At 46.9% G+C, this 21,601-nt stretch overlaps 1 protein-coding gene across 1 annotated transcript; it reads left to right on the top strand.

Annotated features, from left to right (window-relative positions):
* The first annotated feature begins 192 nt into the window (after nt 1-192).
* LOC143837212 (uncharacterized) lies at nt 193-20,859 on the top strand. Its single transcript, XM_077336805.1, has 5 exons — nt 193-350; nt 11,053-12,786; nt 14,696-14,851; nt 17,264-17,404; nt 20,366-20,859. The coding sequence occupies exons 2-5, from the start codon at nt 11,118-11,120 to the stop codon at nt 20,584-20,586; spliced, it is 2,187 nt and encodes a 728-aa protein (XP_077192920.1). The 5' UTR covers nt 193-350; nt 11,053-11,117; the 3' UTR covers nt 20,587-20,859.
* Nucleotides 20,860-21,601: the final 742 nt, after the last annotated feature.

Raw genomic sequence — 21,601 nt, 5'->3', positions numbered from 1 at the left:
ATGCCAGATTAGAAATCCGCACTCCTAACCACTACACCAAACTGGCTCTCTGTGCATGGAATGGTGTGCATGGATTTGGCCTGTCTAATCATATCTCCCTCCTCAAAAGCACCCAGCCCTCTCCATCTTGGTTCTCTGTGCGTCACCACTTCCAGGTTCCCTCCTCCTCCTCAAACATCCAAATCCCAGTCACCCTTCTCCCCCATTCTCTGCTCCCTTCCCAGCCGTGGCAGCAAGCGCCTCCCCGCCCTGCTCGACGGAGTGTGTATAAGAGATAGGAGCCCAGCCCAATTGCTCCTTTCCTTGACTGATATCGGGTTAACGGAGGCCTTGGAGAGGGGAAGAATAAGGTAAGGGGGATTCATATAACTAGAAGGGTCTAAGTCAAGGGCGGGAGTTTAGGACCCAAACTTTCGGGACATTCAGCATCTATCAGCTCGGTGCCTATTTGCCAGTCTACTTATGTGAATATGGTGAGTCCCCCATGCATGTATTTTCTTGTAACCCAGTTGTTCTCAACGTCCTGCTTAAAGAAGACATTTTCCATATTGATCCAAGAAATCCCTTTGGGCCCACCATTGATCCTTCTGACTTTTTGTGGAATGTTCTAGGGCATATATTTTGGGGAGGCGAGGTGCACCATGCATTAATATCAGAACACACCCCATGCTCTTCTGGAAACCGGTGGAGAAACAGAGGCATGAACGATGAAGGCCAGAGACAAGACATTTGCAATAGGGCAGGAGAGGACCCGAGTATGATTCATGAGCCTTAGCCCATGGGACAGGATTTTTGAAATGTTCTCTGAGAAAAGGATCAAAAACAATGGCAAGACTGGGTGACTGATCAATAGGGGAGGTCGTACTGTGGTCAACAGAGATGCTGAGAATGCCTGGCAAGACAAGAGAAAGAATTCTTCTCCATGCTGCATCTGAGATTGTGATGAGGCATCTCAGCAGAGAGGTTGTGCAGTTGGGTACACTAGACAGAGGAGGAGAGGTCGGGTTGGGGAGACCTAGGTGGAATTGCGCATCATCAGCACATAAACGGGTACTTAGGCTGCCAAGCAGCTGGGTGAGGTCAATGGCGCAGTGCATCCCTAGTTTGGTTTGCATGGAGAAGGTTCGTGGTTCAATCCCCGGCATCTCCAGTTAACAGGAATACGCAGTAGGTCGATGAGCTTTCTCTACTTTAAACCCTAGAATGAAGTTGTTAATCTGCATTTGAAAGCACTGAGCCGGACACATCTGACTCTACATAAGGTGATTTCTGAAGTTTATGTGTTCAGGTTGCTCAAGAAGAGAAGGCAGAGATTTTAAAAAGCAATGGATTAACAGGGGGGGGGGACACCTCTGGAAGTCTCCATCACAGAAAGAGAGAGGAACAGATTTCAGCAATCTGACATGGAAGAAGAGAAGAGGAAGAGCTGGGGGTTTATGCCCTGCTTTTCCCTACCCAAAGGCATCTCAAAGTGGTATACAAACATCATTCCCTTTCTCTCCCCACTAAACTGTGAGAACAGCCCTAAGAGAACTGTGACTGGCCCAAGGTCACCCAGCTGGCTGCATGTGGAAGAGGCATGGGGAATCAAACCTGGGTCATCAGATTAGAATCTGTCACTCTTAACTACTAGAAGATGAAGAAGAGTTGGTTCTTATATGCCGCTTTTCTCTTCCTGAAGGAGTCTCAAAGCGGCCTTCCCTCCTCTTTCCTCTCCCCACAACAGACACCCTGTGAGGGAGGAGAGGCTGAGAGAGCCCTGATATTACTGAAGAAGAAGAAGAGTTGGTTCTTATACGCCGCTTTTCTCTACGCGAAGGAGTCTCAAAGTGGCTTACAATCCCCTTCCTTTCCTCTCCCCACAACAGGCACCCTGTGAGGTGCGTGGGACTGAGATAGCCCTGATATTACTGAAGAAGAAGAAGAAGAGTTGGTTCTTATACGCCGCTTTTCTCTACGCGAAGGAGTCTCAAAGCGGCTTACAATCCCCTTCCCTTTCCTCTCCCCACCTGATATTACTGCTCAGTCAGAACAGTTTTATCAGTGCCATGGCGAGCCCAAGGTCACCCAGGTAGCTGCATATGGGGGAGCACAAGATCGAACCCGGCTTGCAAGATTAGAAGTCCGCACTCCTAACCAAGCTCCCCCTCACTGGAGTCAAGGGGAAGGAAAAGAAATTTTATCAAAAGCAGACAGGCCAAAGAGGAGAAGGGCTGTTTGGATTTGGTGGGGGGGTTATCTTTGACCTTAGCAGAGTGCAGGGTGGAGAGAATTTAAAGCAGAACTAGAACATATTAGAACACGCTGAAAAAGTGAGCATGCGTCCAGGAGAGATTTTGGGGGACAAAGGGATGGTGTGGGAAGCGGGTCAAGGGGACTTGTAAGGGAGTTATAGAAGGGCAGCAGAATGGGTGAGTGAACTAAGTTGTTGCTTTCCCCCCCTTCCTGGCCCTGCTCCATTCCCTTTAACAGCACCCAGAAAAAGCTTTTCCTGGCACTGCGAGAGATTGTTTGTTTGTTTGTTTGTTTATTTATTTATTTAGATTTCTATACCGCCCATTTCTTTGCAGCTCTGGGCGGTTTACACAGAACATTATAACTTACATGAAACATTATGTAGACTATAACATCAAAACAACTTTAAAAAACATCAAAAGATTACAAAACCACAATTATAATATAATAACAATTAACAGTAACTTTGGGAGAGTCATGGGCAGGCATCTGGGGGGACCAGCAGCTGTTCTGAGTTGGTCGGCCTCAAGCAAATGGTTAAGTGTTAACTTATACGGTTAAGTGTGCATTGTACTCACGTGCAGAATTTGACTTGGTTAATTTCTTTTGCACCTGGTTGACCATCGAAGGCAGGGAGAGAGTAATCAACCCAGCAGGGAATCACTGACCATGGCATGCACTCTCTCCTCCAAAGTTTAAGTGTGAATGTGTTCGCAGCATTCGTCAAATACTGTGGTGGTGAGAGGAAGGGTTAAAATGAAGGGGTGGGAGATACGCCATTTCATCTCAAGAAATAACAATGGAGGGAAGAAAACCTACTCTCTGACATTGGTGTTGTGCAATGCCAGTTCCATAAATAATAAGATCCTTATCCTACATTATTTCGTTGCAGGGCAGGATATGAACCTGAGAGAAATAAGGATGTGGGAGGATGAGAGTGTTGTCCTGGGAAAACCCCACCTGGGTTCTCAGTCCTTCAGTCCTTGACAGGAGGATGGAGAGTCGCCCAAAGAGACTTATGTATCTGATTGGATTCTGTGGGATCCAATGCGCCTCCCCCAGTGACTTAATCCGTGTGCTATTGGAGGACTGGCATTGCCAGATCTCCAAGGCTAATGACAAAATCACTCCCCGAAACCCTCTCTACACCCATCCAAAGCCAGCTCCATGGTACTCTGGGGAGCTGCAAGAATGGAAATAGGAGTTGAGATGGCTAGAGCATGTCTGGTGGAAAACAAGGTGTCATGAACATCTTATAAGACGCTTACTAATGCTTATGAGATGGCAGTGAAAGCTGCTAAGAAGGAATTCTTTGTAGTTACCATTGCCTATTGTTGGGACTTTTGGACTAGGCTTAGTCCTGAGTCCCTCCAGAGAACTAGAGCTGCAGAGAAACAAAGCATTTGTGGATGAGGCACAGATCCAGACTCACAGAGCTTTGTGATTTAAAAGAGAGAATCTTTACTGCATGGTTATTTACAGAAAATATATCACATTTATCTGCTTCTGTCTCCTTACTGAAGCAGAGTACAAACACTTAAAGAGTAGTTACAAAAACAGCACATTGCAAGCCTCTATGGCCAGGCTGCAGGCAGACCACATGCCACTCAGATGGAGAGTGCAGTGATCCTTAATGACTCCTGCTCCTTGTTTCAACAAAGCACACACACAGATCTGCTCTTCCTGAAGAAGCAGGAAGTTGGCAGGAGCACACTTTAAGCAAAGGAATCCCCAGGACATGTGCTCTGGGTTTTTCTATTGCAACCCCACCTGTGACCACTTAATGCACTAGTGAGGACACAGGTACATCTCAGCTGCTTAAAAAGCTTAACAACATCCCTTCAAGGCTGACTTCACCAAATAACTTGCTGATTGCAATTCCAGCACCTCTGCTAGCTCAATTGTTCAAGACAATCTGGTTGCTGACATCCTTATCTAAAGGACCATCTCAAAATTTTCAATTGGATATTAGCTGTGAGGCTTTTGCAAGGTTTTTTGCGGGTTGACACTCCTGTTCTTATTAGACTTGACAGTGGCGTGTGACATGGTTGACCATGAGCTCCTGACCCACTGCCTAGCCAACACAGGGATGAGATGCACAGTGCTCAAATGGCTACAGTCATTTCTCCAAGGTCTAGGGTAGAGAGTGACATCAGAAGGGGGCACCTTCCAGAAACAAGCCCTCACTTGTGGGGTCCACTTAAGTTGAAAACAAACATTTCTGATAACTAAAAGGCAGATCCAGGGCAGAGCCCTGCTTTTCTTGACTTTGTTGTTGTTGTTATGTGCGAAGTCATGTCCGACCCATCGCGACCCCATGGACAATGATCCTCCAGGCCTTCCTGTCCTCTACCATTCCCCGGAGTCCATTTAAGTTTGCACCTACTGTTTCAGTGACTCCATCCAGCCACCTCATTCTCTGTCGTCCCCTTCTTCTTTTGCCCTTGATCGCTCCCAGCATTAGGCTCTTCTCCAGGGAGTCCTTCCTTCTCATGAGGTGGCCAAAGTATTTGAGTTTCATCTTCAGGATCTGGCCTTCTAAAGAGCAGTCAGGGTTGATCTCCTCTAGGACTGACCGGTTTGTTCGCCTTGCAGTCCAAGGGACTTGCAAGAGTCTTCTCCAGCACCAGAGTTCAAAAGCCTCAATTCTTTGACGCTCGGCCTTCCTTATGGTTCAACATTCGCAGCCATACATTGCAACTGGGAAGACCATAGCCTTGACTAAACGCACTTTTGTTGGCAGGGTGATGTCTCTGCTTTTTAGGATGCTGTCTAGATTTGCCATAGCTTTCCTCCCCAGGAGCAAGCGTCTTTTAATTTCTTTGCTGCAGTCCCCATCTGCAGTGATCTTGGAGCCCAGGAAAATAAAATCTGTCACTACCTCCATTTCTTCCCCATCTATTTGCCAGGAATTGAGAGGGCCGGATGCCATGATCTTTGTTTTCTTGATGTTGAGTTTCAAGCCAACTTTTGCACTCTCCTCCTTCACCCGCATCAACAGGCTCTTTAGTTCCTCTTCACTTTCTGCCATTAGAGTGGTATCATCTGCATATCTGAGGTTGTTGATATTTCTCCCTGCAATCTTGATCCCAATTTGTGACTCCTCTAATCCCGCATTTCTCATGATGTGCTCTGCATACAAGTTAAATAGGCAAGGCGACAGTATACAGCCTTGCCAAACTCCTTTCTCAATTTTGAACCAGTCAGTGATTCCATGTTCAGTTCTCACTGTTGCTTCTTGACCTGCATATAAATTTCTCAATAGACAAATAAGATGCTCTGGTATTCCCATCTCTTTAAGAACTTGCCACAATTTGTTGTGCTCCACACAATCAAAGGCTTTAGCATAGTCAATGAAGCAGAAGTAGACGTTCTTCTGGTACTCCCTAGCTTTCTCCATGATCCAGCGTATGTTGGCAATTTGATCTCTAGTTCCTCTGCCTCTTCGAAATCCTGCCTGTACTTCTGGAAGTTCTCGGTCCACATATTGCTGGAGCCTAGCTTGTAGGATTTTGAGCATAACTTTGCTAGCATGAGAAATTAGTGCAATGGTGCGGTAGTTTGAACATTCTTTGGCATTGCCCTTCTTTGGGATTGGAATGTAAACTGACCTTTTCCAATCCTGTGGCCATTGTTGAGTTTTCCAAATTTGCTGGCATATTGAGTGTAGCACTTTTACTGCATCGTCCTTTAAGATTTTGAATAGTTCAACTGGAATGCTGTCACCACCACTAGCTTTATTGTTGCTCAGACTTCCTAAGGCCCATTTGACTTCACATTCCAGGATGTCTGGCTCCAGGTCAGTAACTACCCCACTGTGGTCATCAGGGATGTTAAGCTCGCTCTTGTATAGTTGTTCTGTATAATTTTGCCACCTTTGTTTAATCTCTTCTGCTTCTGTGAGGTCCGAACCATTTTGGTCCCTTATCATCCCCAAATTTGCATGAAACGTTCTCTTCATATCTCAATTTTCTTGAAAAGATCTCTGGTCCTCCCCATTCTATTGTTTTCTTCTGTTTGTTTGCACTGTTCATTTAAGAAGGCATTCTTATCTCTTCTAGCTTTTCTCTTGAATTCTGCATTCTTGACTTTAAGGAGTCTCAAACTAGATTACGATTGCCTTCCCTTTCTCTCCCCACAATGGGCATCCTGTGGGATGAGCCAGTTTGGTGTAGTGGTTAGGAGTGGCATGTCGGGTTCGATTCTGCACTCCCCCACATGCAGCCAGCTGGGTGACTTTGGGCTCGCCACAGCACTGATAAAGCTGTTCTGACTGAGCAGTGATATCAGGTCTCTCTCAGCCTCACCTCCCTTAGAGAGTGTCTGTTGTGGGGAGAGGAAAGGGAAGGCGACTGTAAGCCGCTTGGAGACTCCTTTGGGTAGAGAAAAGCGGTATATAAGAACCAACTCTTCTTCTTCTTCTTCTGCTCCTTCTTCTGCTCCTTCTTCTGCTTCTGCTTTTTCTGCTTCTGCTTCTGCTTCTTCTGCTCGCCAGTTTTTTTGGAGGAGCAGAAATCCCCTTTCACCACAAAATATATCCCACATATATTGGTCACTGCCAAAGCCAATGCAAATTGCAGATTACATACATTTGGGGATGGGTGAGGTTGTTTGTTATTTTACTGGCATATCACCTACAGAAAACAAAGCACTAATGCTGCTTCCATAACCAGTGACGTTGGCAGAGAGAGATCAAGTGACATGTATACTTCATTTACGGAATGAATCAAGCCGGTGGCGTTCTAGGGAAGATTTCCCCCCAATTGACATATGAGGAATCCAGAGTCCATGGGCCAACTTGCCCCAAACCAATCAGTCTTTCCATGGGACAGAGAACTCGAGGCACACACGGAGAGGACAGAGAAGAAGATGGAGCATGAGTGGAAGTCATGATGGAAAGACAGGAGATAAAACCATGAAGAGTAAGCGTGAAGGGTGTGTCAGCCATTCCTCCAAAGTCACAAAGAAACAATCATTAATATGATTTTTTTTAAAGGGGGAACAGGAGCACAACATTGCTGAGGCAGAGGGAAATTTGATGCTTCCATCGCATGCTGGAGAAATCTATTTTCTCCAGTTTATATTTCTGAAGTCACGGTGGTTTTTTCTCTTGCATGTGCTAGAAGATCTTAGGTCCATTCCGCACAGCGTTAATGAAGCCGAAGTGTTGCCATTGTGTAACGCTATATATTTCTCGTTATTCACGACGTCGTACACAATCAGCAACACTCCTGCAACACTCCTGCAAAAATCACTTTGTTGTAGCGCTTTTTGGGGAATCCATGAAAGTGGATCCACAAAAGTGGATTCCCCCTAAAAAAAACCACTAGACTCTTGAGAACAACCTGCAACACATCCGGAAAAGACATGTGCGTTCACAATGTAGCGATAGAAAGAATGTCCCTCCCTAATCTATCGCAGCCGCGTTTCCAGTGTCACGATCACCATTTTCCCCCTTAAACCAGCAAAAGCAACAAATAAGTGTTGCTTCTTTGGCTGAAATCACTCCACAAGCAAGTGTCTGTACAGTTTCCAAGCACAATACAGCCCACCCCCCCCACCTGCCTTCGACACTGCCTATAATTTCAGCCAGGAATAGCAGGGGGGGGGGGTTCATTAAGAGCATGCAAACTATTAAATGCTAGCTCCTACGCCAGCGGGAAAGGTCTCTCTGATCCATGGAAATAATGAATATGCGTTGCTACTGGTGTTTTCGAGTTTTTAAAAAAGAGTTCTTAGAGGTAAACATGAACACAACAGTTAATTGGCAGTACTGGTTGACTGATGTCCAGGGGTCGGGAGGAAGCGTGGAAAAATATTGCCTCCTCTGTTGCGATTTCGGCGAGACCGGAAACTTGTGCGTTACGAGAACAGCGCTAGTGGGAGAGACTTTTTTCGATAGAAAGGGCTTTGTGCATTACTGCAACCTGCCGCTTTTGCCTGCAGCGCTTTTCAATAGCGCTCAGACTTAGCAACATTGCCCTTTGTGTGGAATTGCCCTCCCTCACAGAGACCAGTAGCTGACAAAGTGCAGACACAAGACCTTCAGGTTTTGTGACCTCATGTGTTTGCTTATTTCAAGAATTCCTGCCAACGCTTTGCCAAACATTCAAAGGGGCTTTCCGCACCGAGATCCATGTAGCAAATTGTTTGTGAATGAAAAATCGCCATTTAAAATAGTGGAATTCGTCGTTATGCATACCTGCCTTTGTAGTGGAATCCAGTTGCGTTTCTATCGTTTCCCACAGGCTTCCGGTCTCGGCAAAAATCACTAGAAAGGAAGCGCTATTGCCAAGCTCGTCCCGCCCCTGGCTGTCAAGCAGCCAATGGGCGGCCGTTAGCATGCTCCCAAACAGCCCCTTTCCCTTTAAGAAAGGTTTAAAAAAAAACACACCCGTTGCAACGAATATGCATTGCTTCGTTGCAACGAATATGCATTGCTTCGTTGCAACGGAGAGACCCATCCAGCTGGCAGGTGTGTTTGAGCTGCCCTTTCATCATTGCCACGCTCCCCCCGAGTGAAAAAAAAAATCCCCCCCCCTCATGGGCGCGATTTTCGGCCGAAAACAGTGTGAAAAATAAAGGGAAAATACATTGGCAAACGGGCTTCTGCGTTGCTTGTGCTTAGTGACTGTAAACAGCTCTGGGAACGGACTGCAGCCGGGGAAGCCTCACTGGCTAAACGGAGGCTCACCGGTGCGTTGATCTCCGCTCGCTCAGAGAAAAAAAAATGGAGATCGCTTCGCCGGAAGATCAGAGGAGACAGCCAGGGGGAGGGACTTCGTAGAAACCACAACAATGGTAACGCACAGAACTTTCCTGCTAGTGTTGCAGATTGGTTGCAGGAGTGTAGCGCTTTCCGGAAGGTGAATCCACTTTTTGGGATTTCCCTGAAAGCTCTACAACGAAGCGCTTTTTGCGGATCGATTTCAGGTGTGTGGCAGATTGTCAACGACGTTGTGCATAATGGCAAATCAGTAGCGATTCCAATTGGCGATTTTGAAGGAGTGCGGAAAGCCCCAAAGTTATGAACCATGTTGACAAATAAGAACACCCACAGATAAAAGTGGGTAGTGGCTAGAGATCTCCTGAGATTACAATCTCCAGGTAACAGATATGAGTTCCCCTGGAGAAAATAACCACTTTTGAAGGTGGATTCTATTGATTAGCAGGGTGGCATTTCTGCCAGGGAAAACACAACTTGTATTTGGCGTAAATATGGCCACAGCCTTCTATTATGCCCCCCCTTTTTTTGAAGGGTTGGCCGGGCATGGTAAGTAGCTTGACTCCCGAACAATCCGGCTGCTTAACCCGAAGGTCCTTGGACTCCATGGGACCCCCTCCATCCCAGCCAGGAGAGTAGGTCGACATCTGGAATCCCTCACTGGGAAGCGACCCTACTGAGGCCCACCAGGCGTCCACCTCACTTTGGTGTCTCGTATGTTGCCCAACTACGAGCCCCTGGCCCCCCAGCCGGGTCGGCCATGCTCGATCACTGCCGGTCTCTTTAAGGAGACCCCCCAACCCCATGGAGCCCAGTACGCAGACTGGGCTCCCTGCCAGCAGGCTCTTACCGTGCCTCATCCGACTGCGATAAAAACCAGTATCAAATGACAAATCAACACAGGGCGGGAGGGAGGGAAACAGCTCAGCCAGCCGGCGAAAGAGGGAGGGCCACACACACGGAGCCAATATAAGGCTCGTGCATGCCCCCGCCCCCCACACATGCCGCAAGCGGCGTGACGACAGCCTGCTTGGTGTGCTTCTGGCGGCCCCCCACCCCCATGACATTAATGGCAGCCACAGTGATTACCCGGCTGGTAATTGCGGCTGTATGTATTCAAGCATAGAAAAGAAAAATGGCAGCCAGAAAACATATTGAGACTTTCCACCCTGTTATAAAGTCAGGGAGGGAGAGGGTTTGTTGGCCTGACAAACACCCTTGAATTCTGTCATGTCCCTTTACCCTACTCATAGAATCATAGAGTTGGAAGGGGCCATACAGGCCATCTAGTCCAGCCCCCTGCTCAACGCAGGATCAGCCCAAAGCATCCTAAAGCATCCAAGAAAAGTGTGTATCCAACCTTTGCTTGAAGACTGCCAGTGAGGGGGAACTCACCACCTCCTTAGGCAGCCTATTCCACTGCTGAACGACTCTGACTGTGAATTTTTTTCCCCTGATATCAAGCCTATATTATTGTACTTGTAGTTTAAACGCATTACTGCGTGTCCTTTCCTCTGCAGCCAATGGGAACAGCATCCTGCCCTCCTCCAAATGACCACTTTTCAAATACTTAAAGAGGGCTATTATGTCCCCTCTCAACCTCCTTTTCTCCAGGCTGAACATTCCCAAGTCCCTCAACCTATCTTCATCGGGCTTGGTCCCTTGGCCCCATATCATCCTCGTTGCTCTCCTCTGTACCCTTTCAATTTTATCTACATCCTTCTTGAAGTGAGGCCTCCAGAACTGCACACAGTACTCCAGGTGTGGTCTGACCAGTGCCATATACAATGGGACTATGACGTCTTGTGATTTTGATGTGATGCCCCTGTTGATACAGCCCAAAATGGCATTCTCTTTTTTTACCACTGCATCACACTGCCTGCTCATGTTTAGTTTACAATCCACAAGTACCCCAAGGTCTCGTTCACACACAGTGTTACCTAGAAGCGTATCCCCCATCCAGTAGGCATGCTTTTCATTTTTCTGACCCAGATGCAGAACTTTACACTTATCTTTATTGAATTGCATCTTGTTCGCATTTGCCCATTTTTCCATTCTCTGATTCTACTGATTCTCTCTTCTTATCATTTCAGTCTTACTGCCACAAAAACTGCCTGACTGGAGTGTTTCTCCTGACTCAAACCCAGACTGTCTCAGGATGATTAAACTCCTTGTCCTCTGCCTTTTGACTACCCTTGTTACAGGGAAATCTGAAGTGGAACCAAAAGTAGAACCTAAAGTGGAACCAAAAGCGGAACCTAAAGCCGAACCAAAAGCAGAACCTAACGCCGAACCTAAAGAGGAACCTAAAGCCGAACCTAAAGAGGACCCTAAAGAGGAACCTAAAGAGGAACCTAAAGAGGACCCTAAAGAGGACCCTAAAGAGGACCCTAAAGCCCAACCTAAAGAGGAACCTAAAGAGGACCCTAAAGAGGAACCTAAAGCCCAACCTAAAGAGGACCCTAAAGCCCAACCTAAAGAGGACCCTAAAGAGGACCCTAAAGCCCAACCTAAAGAGGACCCTAAAGAGGACCCTAAAGAGGACCCTAAAGCCCAACCTAAAGAGGACCCTAAAGAGGACCCTAAAGAGGAACCTAAAGCCCAACCTAAAGAGGACCCAAAAGAGGACCCTAAAGCCCAACCTAAAGAGGACCCTAAAGAGGACCCTAAAGCCCAACCTAAAGAGGAACCTAAAGCCGAACCTAAAGAGGACCCTAAAGAGGACCCTAAAGCCCAACCTAAAGAGGACCCTAAAGAGGACCCTAAAGCCAAACCTAAAGAGGAACCTAAAGAGGACCCTAAAGCCCAACCTAAAGAGGAACCTAAAGCCGAACCTAAAGAGGACCCTAAAGAGGACCCTAAAGCCCAACCTAAAGAGGACCCTAAAGAGGACCCTAAAGCCCAACCTAAAGAGGAACCTAAAGAGGACCCTAAAGCCCAACCTAAAGAGGAACCTAAAGCCGAACCTAAAGAGGACCCTAAAGAGGAACCTAAAGCCCAACCTAAAGAGGACCCTAAAGAGGAACCTAAAGAGGACCCTAAAGAGGACCCTAAAGCCCAACCTAAAGAGGACCCTAAAGAGGACCCTAAAGCCGAACCTAAAGAGGACCCTAAAGAGGACCCTAAAGCCCAACCTAAAGAGGACCCTAAAGAGGACCCTAAAGCCCAACCTAAAGAGGAACCTAAAGAGGACCCTAAAGCCCAACCTAAAGAGGAACCTAAAGCCGAACCTAAAGAGGGCCCTAAAGAGGAACCTAAAGCCCAACCTAAAGAGGACCCTAAAGAGGACCCTAAAGCCCAACCTAAAGAGGAACCTAAAGAGGACCCTAAAGCCCAACCTAAAGAGGACCCTAAAGCCCAACCTAAAGAGGACCCTAAAGAAGAACCTAAAGCCCAACCTAAAGAGGACCCTAAAGAGGACCCTAAAGCCCAACCTAAAGAGGAACCTAAAGCCCAACCTAAAGAGGAACCTAAAGCCGAACCTAAAGAGGACCCTAAAGAGGAACCTAAAGCCCAACCTAAAGAGGACCCAAAAGAGGACCCTAAAGCCCAACCTAAAGAGGACCCTAAAGAGGAACCTAAAACCAAACCTAAAGAGGACCCTAAAGGGGACCCTAAAGCACAACCTAAAGAGGACCCTAAAGGGGAACCTAAAACCAAACCTAAAGAAGACCCTAAAGGGGACCCAAAAGCGGACCCAAAAGCAGAACCTAAAGCGGAATCCCTCACTTGTAAGTGCACCTCAGGGACAAACTGTTCCCATAACCTCTGCACGGCGAAAGCATCCCACCGCTTCTGCGCCACCTCAGCAGAAGAGAATACCCTTGGTAAGCAAATGCATCTCTGAAGGGATCTGTCTCCTGGCAGGTCTCTCAGCGCTTCCAGTTAGGTCTGCCAGCTCTGGACTGGGAAAAACTTTTGGGGGTGGAGCCTGTTGATGGTACAGTTTAGGGAGGGGAGGAACTACAATGGGGTATAATGACAGAATCCGCCTTCTGAGCGGCCAGTTTCTCCAGGGGTACTGATGAGCTGTAATTCCAAGGGATCTCCAGGTCCCGCCTGCGGGTTGGCATCCCTATTACCAGTTGGAGGCAACAGTTTGGCCCTTGGGCCCTGGAAATTTGCTTTGGAAGGTAAACAAGTGAAACCACTTTATACTGAGCCAGGAGTTGAACTGTTCTGCTTCTGCTAGGGATACCCAGAATCTAGGATTGACAGGGCTTCGCTGGCCACTAAGCAAGGGAAGATGGGGTAGGTTTGCTAGATCCAGGTTGGGAAGCTCCTGGAGATTTGGGGGTGGAGCCTGGGGAAGAGAGGCCTCAGTGACGGACACTGCCAGAGCCCACCCTCCGGAGCATCCCTTTCCCCCCCAGAGGAACCAATCTCTGTAGTCTGGCAATGAGCTGTAATTTCAGGGAATCCCTCCTAGAAACTGGCCTCCCTACACAAGTCTCAGATTTTGTCCCTGGTGGTGGGACTTTTGTTGTTGGCTGCGTCCTTCCAGAGAAATAGAGCTGCAGAGGAACAGTTGGAAAGTGTGAAGTTACTAGTTGCCTTTGTGGAAGAGGCATAGATCCAGACTCGCAGTGTTCTGAGGTTTAAAGCAGAGAATTATACAGAATTTTAAAGATTAAATCTGGATTATACAGAATCTTAAAGAGTAGTTACAAAGAAAATACGTTGCTGATTCAAGCAGACTACATGCCTACACTTTGGCAGAGAGCCTTAATGGAGGATGCTGTTCCTTGCTTCAGCAAATGACACACTGACATCCTTTTTCTCTTCCTGGGTGTAAACTGCATGGAGCTTTTATTCCAATCCCAGGTCGATTCAGTCCCTGCCATCTACACAGAATGCAATTTCCATTTTGATTTTGGGCAATTTAAATTTTCCTTCTGCAGCAAGAAGGATTGATCTGGAGTGACCCTACGTTTATTGTGCAATATCTTAGAGTGCTTTTAATGCTCAATATTGATAAAATCTGGTTTAAGAAAGCAGGCTGTTTTGAATCTGGGCTTTGCTGCATGGTAGAGAACCCCTGATTGTCCAAAGCTGGTCATGTGACAAGCTTGCCTTAAAGGAGAAGCCCCTAACTTCTCTCAACTTCTGTCGGTCTTGGATTTTTCCCCCCTCCTCTGCCTTCTTCGATCCTCTCTCCCCCCCCTCCAAGAAAAGAAAGAAGCTCCCTGCTTGGCTCCTCTCCCCCCCCCCCCTTCAAGAAAAGAAAGAAAGAGGCTTGCCCCTTCCCTTCCTCTAACCACGTGCAGAACACTTTCCTGTTTCAATGGGGAGGGTGGGGGGAAGAGGAAAACCCGAGTTCAAATCTATCTGAATTCAACAGGATTGACAATGGAATAAACAATGTAAGTGCAGACTCTGCCCTGGAGAGGAAGTGGGTGGGAGTCTCCAGGACATGTGCTTGGGGGGGTTTCCATTGCAACCTTATCTGTAATGACTTGATGCACTAGAGAGGACACAGGTACAGCTCAGCAGCTTAAACAGCCTAACAACATCCCTTCAATGTTGAATTCACCCAATTACTTCCTGATTGCAGTTCCGACACTTGGCATCTCCACTGGCACGAATGACATATTGCAGATAGAAAAATACACAGATGAAAGACTATATCTTCAGCAGACCCCTGCTATAGAAGGAAAAGGCGGGGGGGGGTTGGCTAGAGTTATCAAAATGCATTGCAATTACGTTCCCTGAATACTGTGTGATTTTTAAAAACAGCAACAGATGGAATCTCGAGTTCCACGGAGCGTTTCTGCGGGTCCGACGTTGGTTTTTGCAATGTGACTATTGCCATCACCCTGAATAAACACGTTTATTGGAGGAGCCGAACTGTATGCTGCAATGACACCAACTGCAATTCTGACTCCCTTGATGGTATGTGAAGTTTCTTGCCGATTCAGACGGGTGGGATCCAAGGACACAATGAAGGTGGAGGCCCCATGAGATGGAGCTCTTCTATGGTTGAGGTCAGTGTGCTAAAGTAGATCTAGACCCCACCCCTCCTGGGTTACTCTACTGGCGGAGTAAGATCTGCATCCCCTCTGTCTACCCCCGGAGGTGATAGTGGGTGGGATTTAGTATTGGTTTTTTCGTTAAGGTATATCTTGGATCCTTTGTATGGTTTGCTGTGCATTCTGATATAGTTTTGGATTGTTTTAGGGGTGATTTTATAGGGGATTTTATGCACATTTGTAATTTGCCATGAGCCTTTTCAGGAGTGGCGGGCTAGAACTTTAACATTAACATTAACATTAATGGTGATGTTAATGGTGATGTTAACATTAATGGTAATGTTAACGGTAATGGAAATGTTAATGTTAATTTTATTAATGTTGATGTTAATATTGTTGATGTTGATGTTAATAGTAATATCAACATCAACATCAACATTAACATGCACAGTGTCCCCACATGCACACCCAGTGGAAACACCCAGAGGAAACCACAGTGAGATCAGGACTCTGTGGGACCTTAAATAGTTCTGTGGGGCCTGCAGGACAGAGCTGTTCCTTGAGGCCCTGAAACAACATTAAAATCTGCTGGCCTCTGTGTCCAAAATCCATCCAATCAATCCATCAGAGAGTATGTATTATATCATTATCCCCCCCCCCTTTTCATCCTGGAGAAGGCTTTGACTAATTTTAATTTAGAGTGTTTAGAATTTAATATCAAATCCCTATTGTCTGGGCCATTCCGCATTCGTCCAAAATAGCACAATGGTTACAAATTGAAATCGCTACAGTTTTGCCATTATGCACAACGTCGTTGACAATCTGCAACACTCCTGAAACCGATCTGCAAAAAGCGCTTCGTTGTAGCGCTTTCAGGGAAATCCCAAAAAGTGGATTCACTCTCCGGAAAGCGCTACACTCTTGCAACCACTCAGCAACACTAGCGAAAAAGTTCTGTGCATTACTATTGTTGCGGTTTCTGTAAAGTCCCTCCCCCTAGCTCTCTCCTCTAAACTAGCTTCAAGCCCCATTTATAAGAACGGGCCTTGAAAGGGTCCCCTTTCCTGGCCCCCGGCCAGGCAGCTTAAGGTGGCTTTGGGCGGCAGCTCGCAGCCAGATCAAGTGGGGCGGGCAGAGGTTGGCCAGCTCATTAGCAGGGCCAGGACAGAGCTCCTTAGTAGGCAGTCAGCAGGCCGGGAGGCCCTTGTCAGCAGGCCTAGCCTAGCAGGCCAAAAGGCCCTCCTTAGCAGGCCCAGCTTAGCAGGCCAAGAGGCCCTAGTTAGCAAGCCCTCCACCACGGCCTTTTGCCCAGGGCCCTCTCCCCTTACCTGCTTCTGGCTCCAGGCACTGAGGCATCTGAGAGCAAAGAGGCTAGAGTCCAGGGCTGGAGGGCGGGAACTGCAGGGGCAGGGCCAATCAGGGCAAAGCTGGCTGCACCCTGATTGGCCCTATTCCAACTTGGACAGCCGGACACGTCCCACACCCTAGGCTTTTTCACAAATATATCAAGGAACAACAATGGATAAGGATAATGCATACCATACCAGATGACGTACAGCATACATCAGCCAATATTTCTGATGTACGTGATTGGGTGCTCAAAGCTGATTCACATGACTAATCACTCTTCAGTTCTGCTATCACAATCAGCCCCGTGGTATAAAACAATTTAAAAAGACCTTCTAGAGCATCATATTTAGTAAACATAACAACATGCAATCTTAGAATGGCCCTAACATCTCTGCGGTTTGATATGATGCCATCAGCCATGCTCTCTGGGCAATATCTCCAAATACCCACAGCCCAACGCCTGTGTATATTGGAAATCCATCTGTGGAGGACCTGCCCCACTATGTTTTGGCTTGCCCCTGTATGCCGAACCCAGGGGCAAATTCCTTGCCAAGTTATTACCAAACTCATACTCCATTTCTGATTTTGACAAAGTCACCTATCTGTTATCAGATATCAACCCCTATATATCATATAGGGTGGCACTTTTCGCTCTGGCCGCTAGGAAGATCCAAGCCAAAGCATTTTTAAAGAAGTCTCCACTTTGATAAACCATTTTTTATTCTTATTGTAGCCCATGCTTACAATTTTATGGACGCAATATTGGAGAAATATTGTTTTATTCATATTTGTACCATATTGTTTCAATTATGCTTTGTAATGGCCTTTGGTTATATACAATAAATGTTATCGTATCGTAAATGAATAAGACATCCCTCAGCAAAACAGGCCTCAGGCAGCTGAAACATGATGTTACTTGTCTAGTCTGGATTGTGGCCTGAGGAAAGCTGTGTCTACTCCTAACCTCTTTTTATGCATATTGCAGCACCATCGGTGGACAACACTCCCAGCAGGCTGGTGTGCCCCTCCTGCTTTTCTACTGACAAGTCGAACTGCACGCTTAGCCTCATGAAATGTGCTGCATCTGAGATCAAATGCATTGATGTCTCTGGGAGGATCAAGAATGGTAAATTGTGCACAACTCCGATACTCTGGGCTATGGGTATAGGAAGACTGTTTGAGTTGGGGGTGTGCTATTTAATTTTTTGCTCTACACTGCCCCTCCTTTGGAAGTGTAGTTCCTTTCGGTGTGGAGTTGCCAGTCCATGGCCAGCAGCCCTTGGGACATCACTTCCTGCTTCAGAACTGGAAGAGGTGTTATGACACCATAGGAATTTACAAGTCTCTGTGGTTACCATAGAGATTTGAAAATCTCTAAAGCATTGTGATGTTCCAGCCCTGCCCACTCTCATCTTTGCAGACACGCTGCAGGCAGATAAGTTGCATGTTCTAGCCTTCAGGTTTTGTTAAAATACACCTCCAGAGTTCAGATATTTGTTAAACAACACTCGCGGTCTCAAGTCCTAGGGTGAATTCAAAAGAAGAGTTCTCAAGTATAGGCCAAGGTCAGAGATGAGGGAATCAATCCAGAATACAATCTGCAAGGTCAGTAACTGACAGAAACACTGCTTCCACACAGCCAGTCCCTTGTTAGCTGCTTATAGAACTCATGCCAAGCATCTGCAGCTACCTCAGTCCTGCTCCTGCAAACTCTTGTCATCATTGTTGATGTGGAGTTGGGTGCTGTTCTGCCAATCTGGCACTGCAGCTCCATTCTGTTCTCAAGTTTCTGGTGTCAGGGGAGGTAAACTGGCAAATAACTCTCTGTTGCCAACTGAGGGTGGACTGAGGGGGCATTGTATTGTGGCCCATTTGCAGATCTGTTATGTATGATATGATGCCCTGTGCCTTTAAGAGCACACGACTGTTGGAGATGGGGAGTTGGTTCCTGCACATCCCTTACCAGGGATGTTATATAGAATTATAGAATCATGGAATAATAAAGTTGGAAGGGACCTCATGGGTCATCTAGTCCAACCTCCTGCACTATGCAGGACACTCACAAACCTATCGCTCATCCACTGTGACCTGCCACCCCCTTAAGCCTTCACAGAATCGGCCTCTCCATCAGATGGCTATCTAAACTCTGTTTAAAAATCACCAAAAGAGGGAGAACCCACCACCTCCCGAGGAAGCCTGTTCCACTGAGGAACCGCTCTAACTGTCAGGAACTTCTTCCGGATGTTTAGACGGAATTTCTTTTGAATTAATTTCATCCCATTGGTTCTGGTCCATCCCACCAAGGCAAGAGAGAACAACTGTGCTCCATCCTCAATATGGCAGACTTTTAAATACTTGAAGATGGTTATCAAATCCCCTCTCAGTCGTCAGACCAAGCTCCCCCAACCTTTTTTCATTATGAAGGCAGTGAGTTGCTCCTGCAGTTCAGTTTTGTTCCTGCTGCCATTGTGGTTATAATAAAATGGTTGTAGTTAAGAATGTCAGAATGGCTCCATTCTTAATATATAATACTTAAGATGAAGATGGAATTCTAGGCCAGTTCAGCAGATGCTGGTCTAGATAGATGACCCCTAGCAGCAGGCAAGTGTGGATGGGAGCATCAACAGAAGGGTGATAGCGTTCACCCTTGTTAACCCTGGTAATTGTGGTGGGGATGAAGAAATTCCATGACTATGCATATGGTCAACCATTCAGCATTATGACAGATCATAAGACATTACTAGGACTCTTCTTGTCAGAGTGCCAAACACCATTCATTCTTTTGCCTTAAGTGCCGCGCTGGGCTAGTTTTTGAATACTTACAAGTAAGGGATTTGCCACCAGGTGGGCACAGGCCTGGGTCATGCTGAAGCCTTGAGCTGTCTTCCCCTTCTGAGGCTCTGTCCCTTGATCATGGGGTTATGTTGCTACATGCTGCTAAGGACCCCACCATAGCCTGTGTACTGAACTGGGTTTGGCATCAAAATATCTGGGGGCATATCTGGATGTATAAGGTGCAGATTTTGTGTCTTATGCATCCAGGCAGCATTCTGTCTGTCTGTCTGTCTGTCTGTCTGTCTGTCTAATTTTAAGTGTTGTCAGTGCACAAAAGTTGCCCATGGGGGGGCACTTGTGGTGCTGGAGGGGCAGAGGTAACAAGTTTTGAGTGCTGTACATATCAACCTTCTGGGTGTCATGCATATGAAGGCACTGGCTAGGAACAATGTCTGCTGGCCAAAAATGGATGCTGAATCCAGCAATGAGTGTCATGTCAGGAATCACATCCCCCCCCCTCATCAAAAGCCTAAGGGCAGTCATGGGAATGACAAAGACCCGCTGGTCATGGCTGCACGTTGACTTTTCTGAGCTGTTCCAGAGTCAAAGAGTCTTAATAGTTGCGGACTTGTTTTCGAGATGGACGTAGGTGGTCCTGGTGGCTTTCATGCCAGCTCATGGTGGCCATTTGCCAGGATCCCAGACACAGTGAGGCCTGCGTCATTGGGCTCTGCTAGAGCTGCATATTCCCCTCAATTCCCCCCATTGCTCCATTGAGCAAGGAAAAGGGACAGGGAGGTCTCATGCTGGAACATCTTATGTGCCACTCCTAGATGGGACCCTTAAGGGATGGCTTTGAGACTGGCGGCAGAGTTTGAGAAGATGGAAATACCGCAGTAATGTCCCTCTGTCGATTTGCAGCTGGACTCAGGAAATTTTAGCACAAAAAAAAAAAGGAAAGTGGCATCATACTGGGACTGAAGCTGGCTGTGGTTGGTGGTGCCCAGTTTAAGCTTGGGAGAAGAATGACACTGCTGCACACTTTTGATTCCATTTGGACCAATGTTCTGGCCAAGGAAACCTTCCTAGTCCTTCTTAGCCCAAGGAAAGCATGAATATCACTGATGGCTCTTGAAGGGACACACCCTTGGTAGATCCCTATGAGACCTGCCAGGTTTCAAGGGTTTCAGATGAATGGAAACAGGGGGGTCGGCTGCCCCATATGTCCCTGGCCTTGGCATAAGGAAACTTCACTCACTGGGCTGAAAAGCATTTTGATAATTGTTTTTTTCCCCCCATTGTCCTTTCACAGGTAGCCACACTGAGACATTTTTTGGTCAGGGCTGTGCCACCCCTTCGGCCAAACTTATTACAAAAGGCACCACGATGGTCTTTGGAAATACCGTCTACCAATTTATCAGCAGCACCATGAGAGATGCCACAGATGGAGCTAGCCAGACTCCAGGGAGTGTTCCATTAATCTTCCTCCTGTCCAGTTTGGTTGGACTCCTGCAAGCCAAATTCATCTACTGACCACCATCGGTGTGTATGTGTGTGCGCTTCAATAAACCTTCTCTATCCAAGCTACAGGAATATCATGGACCATTGTGTTGTTTGCGTGTTCAAAGGGCAAATTAGTTAAATAACGGAATTCTAATTGTATTTTTATTTCCTGTACAAATCCGTATATGGCGTTACCCAGAGAGGGCTCTTAATTGTTTGGGGGAAGTTACTGGATTCTCCACCAATGTTTACCAAGATTGTTCCCTTCAGAAAGCTGTTGAAATAAAACAGTTGGGTGCTTGACTGGAAAGGCTCTTATTAAGAGGAAATAAGGGGGTATACCACACATAAAACACACTGGAAACCCACACAAGGCTAAAGGTAAAAAGATAAAGGTATCCCCTGTGCAAGCACCGGGTCATTTCTGACCCTTGGGGTGACGCCCTCTAGCGTTTTCATGGCAGACTCAATACGGGGTGGTTTGCCAGTGCCTTCCCCAGTCATGACCGTTTGCCCCCCAGCAAGCTGGGTACTCATTTTACCGACCTCGGAAGGATGGAAGGCTGAGTCAACCTTGAGCCGGCTGCTGGGATTGAACTCCCAGCCTTATGGGCAAAGCTTTCAGATGGCTGCCTTACCACTCTGCGCCACAAGAGGCTCTCCACACAAGGCTAGTTAACAGGAAATCAGGGAGGAGAAAGCAGTTTTAGAGAAAGTGTTATTTACCAGTTTCAAAGGCAGAAATCTGCAGGGACAGCAGCCAAACAACCAGAATTTCATAGGAAGAGGAGGCAGGCCCAGATGCAAGCAGGGATGCGTAGGGAGTTCAAGAACACACACACAACTGGAACAAGATTTTACAAGTTAAAATGCTCCCTGAGGTGTTTGAACGTATTAGCCTCCAAAACAATGAATTGATGGCATTTGTTGGAGTAGAATCATAGAATCATAGAGTTGGAAGGGGCCATACAGGCCATCTAGTCCAACCCCCTGCTCTACGCAGGATCAGCCCTAAGCATCCTAAAGCATCCAAGAAAAGTGTAGA

This window comes from Paroedura picta, chromosome 5 (assembly GCF_049243985.1).
Source record: "Paroedura picta isolate Pp20150507F chromosome 5, Ppicta_v3.0, whole genome shotgun sequence".
In the NCBI taxonomy this organism is placed as follows: domain Eukaryota; kingdom Metazoa; phylum Chordata; class Lepidosauria; order Squamata; family Gekkonidae; genus Paroedura; species Paroedura picta.
This window is presented reverse-complemented; position numbering and strand designations above follow the sequence as displayed.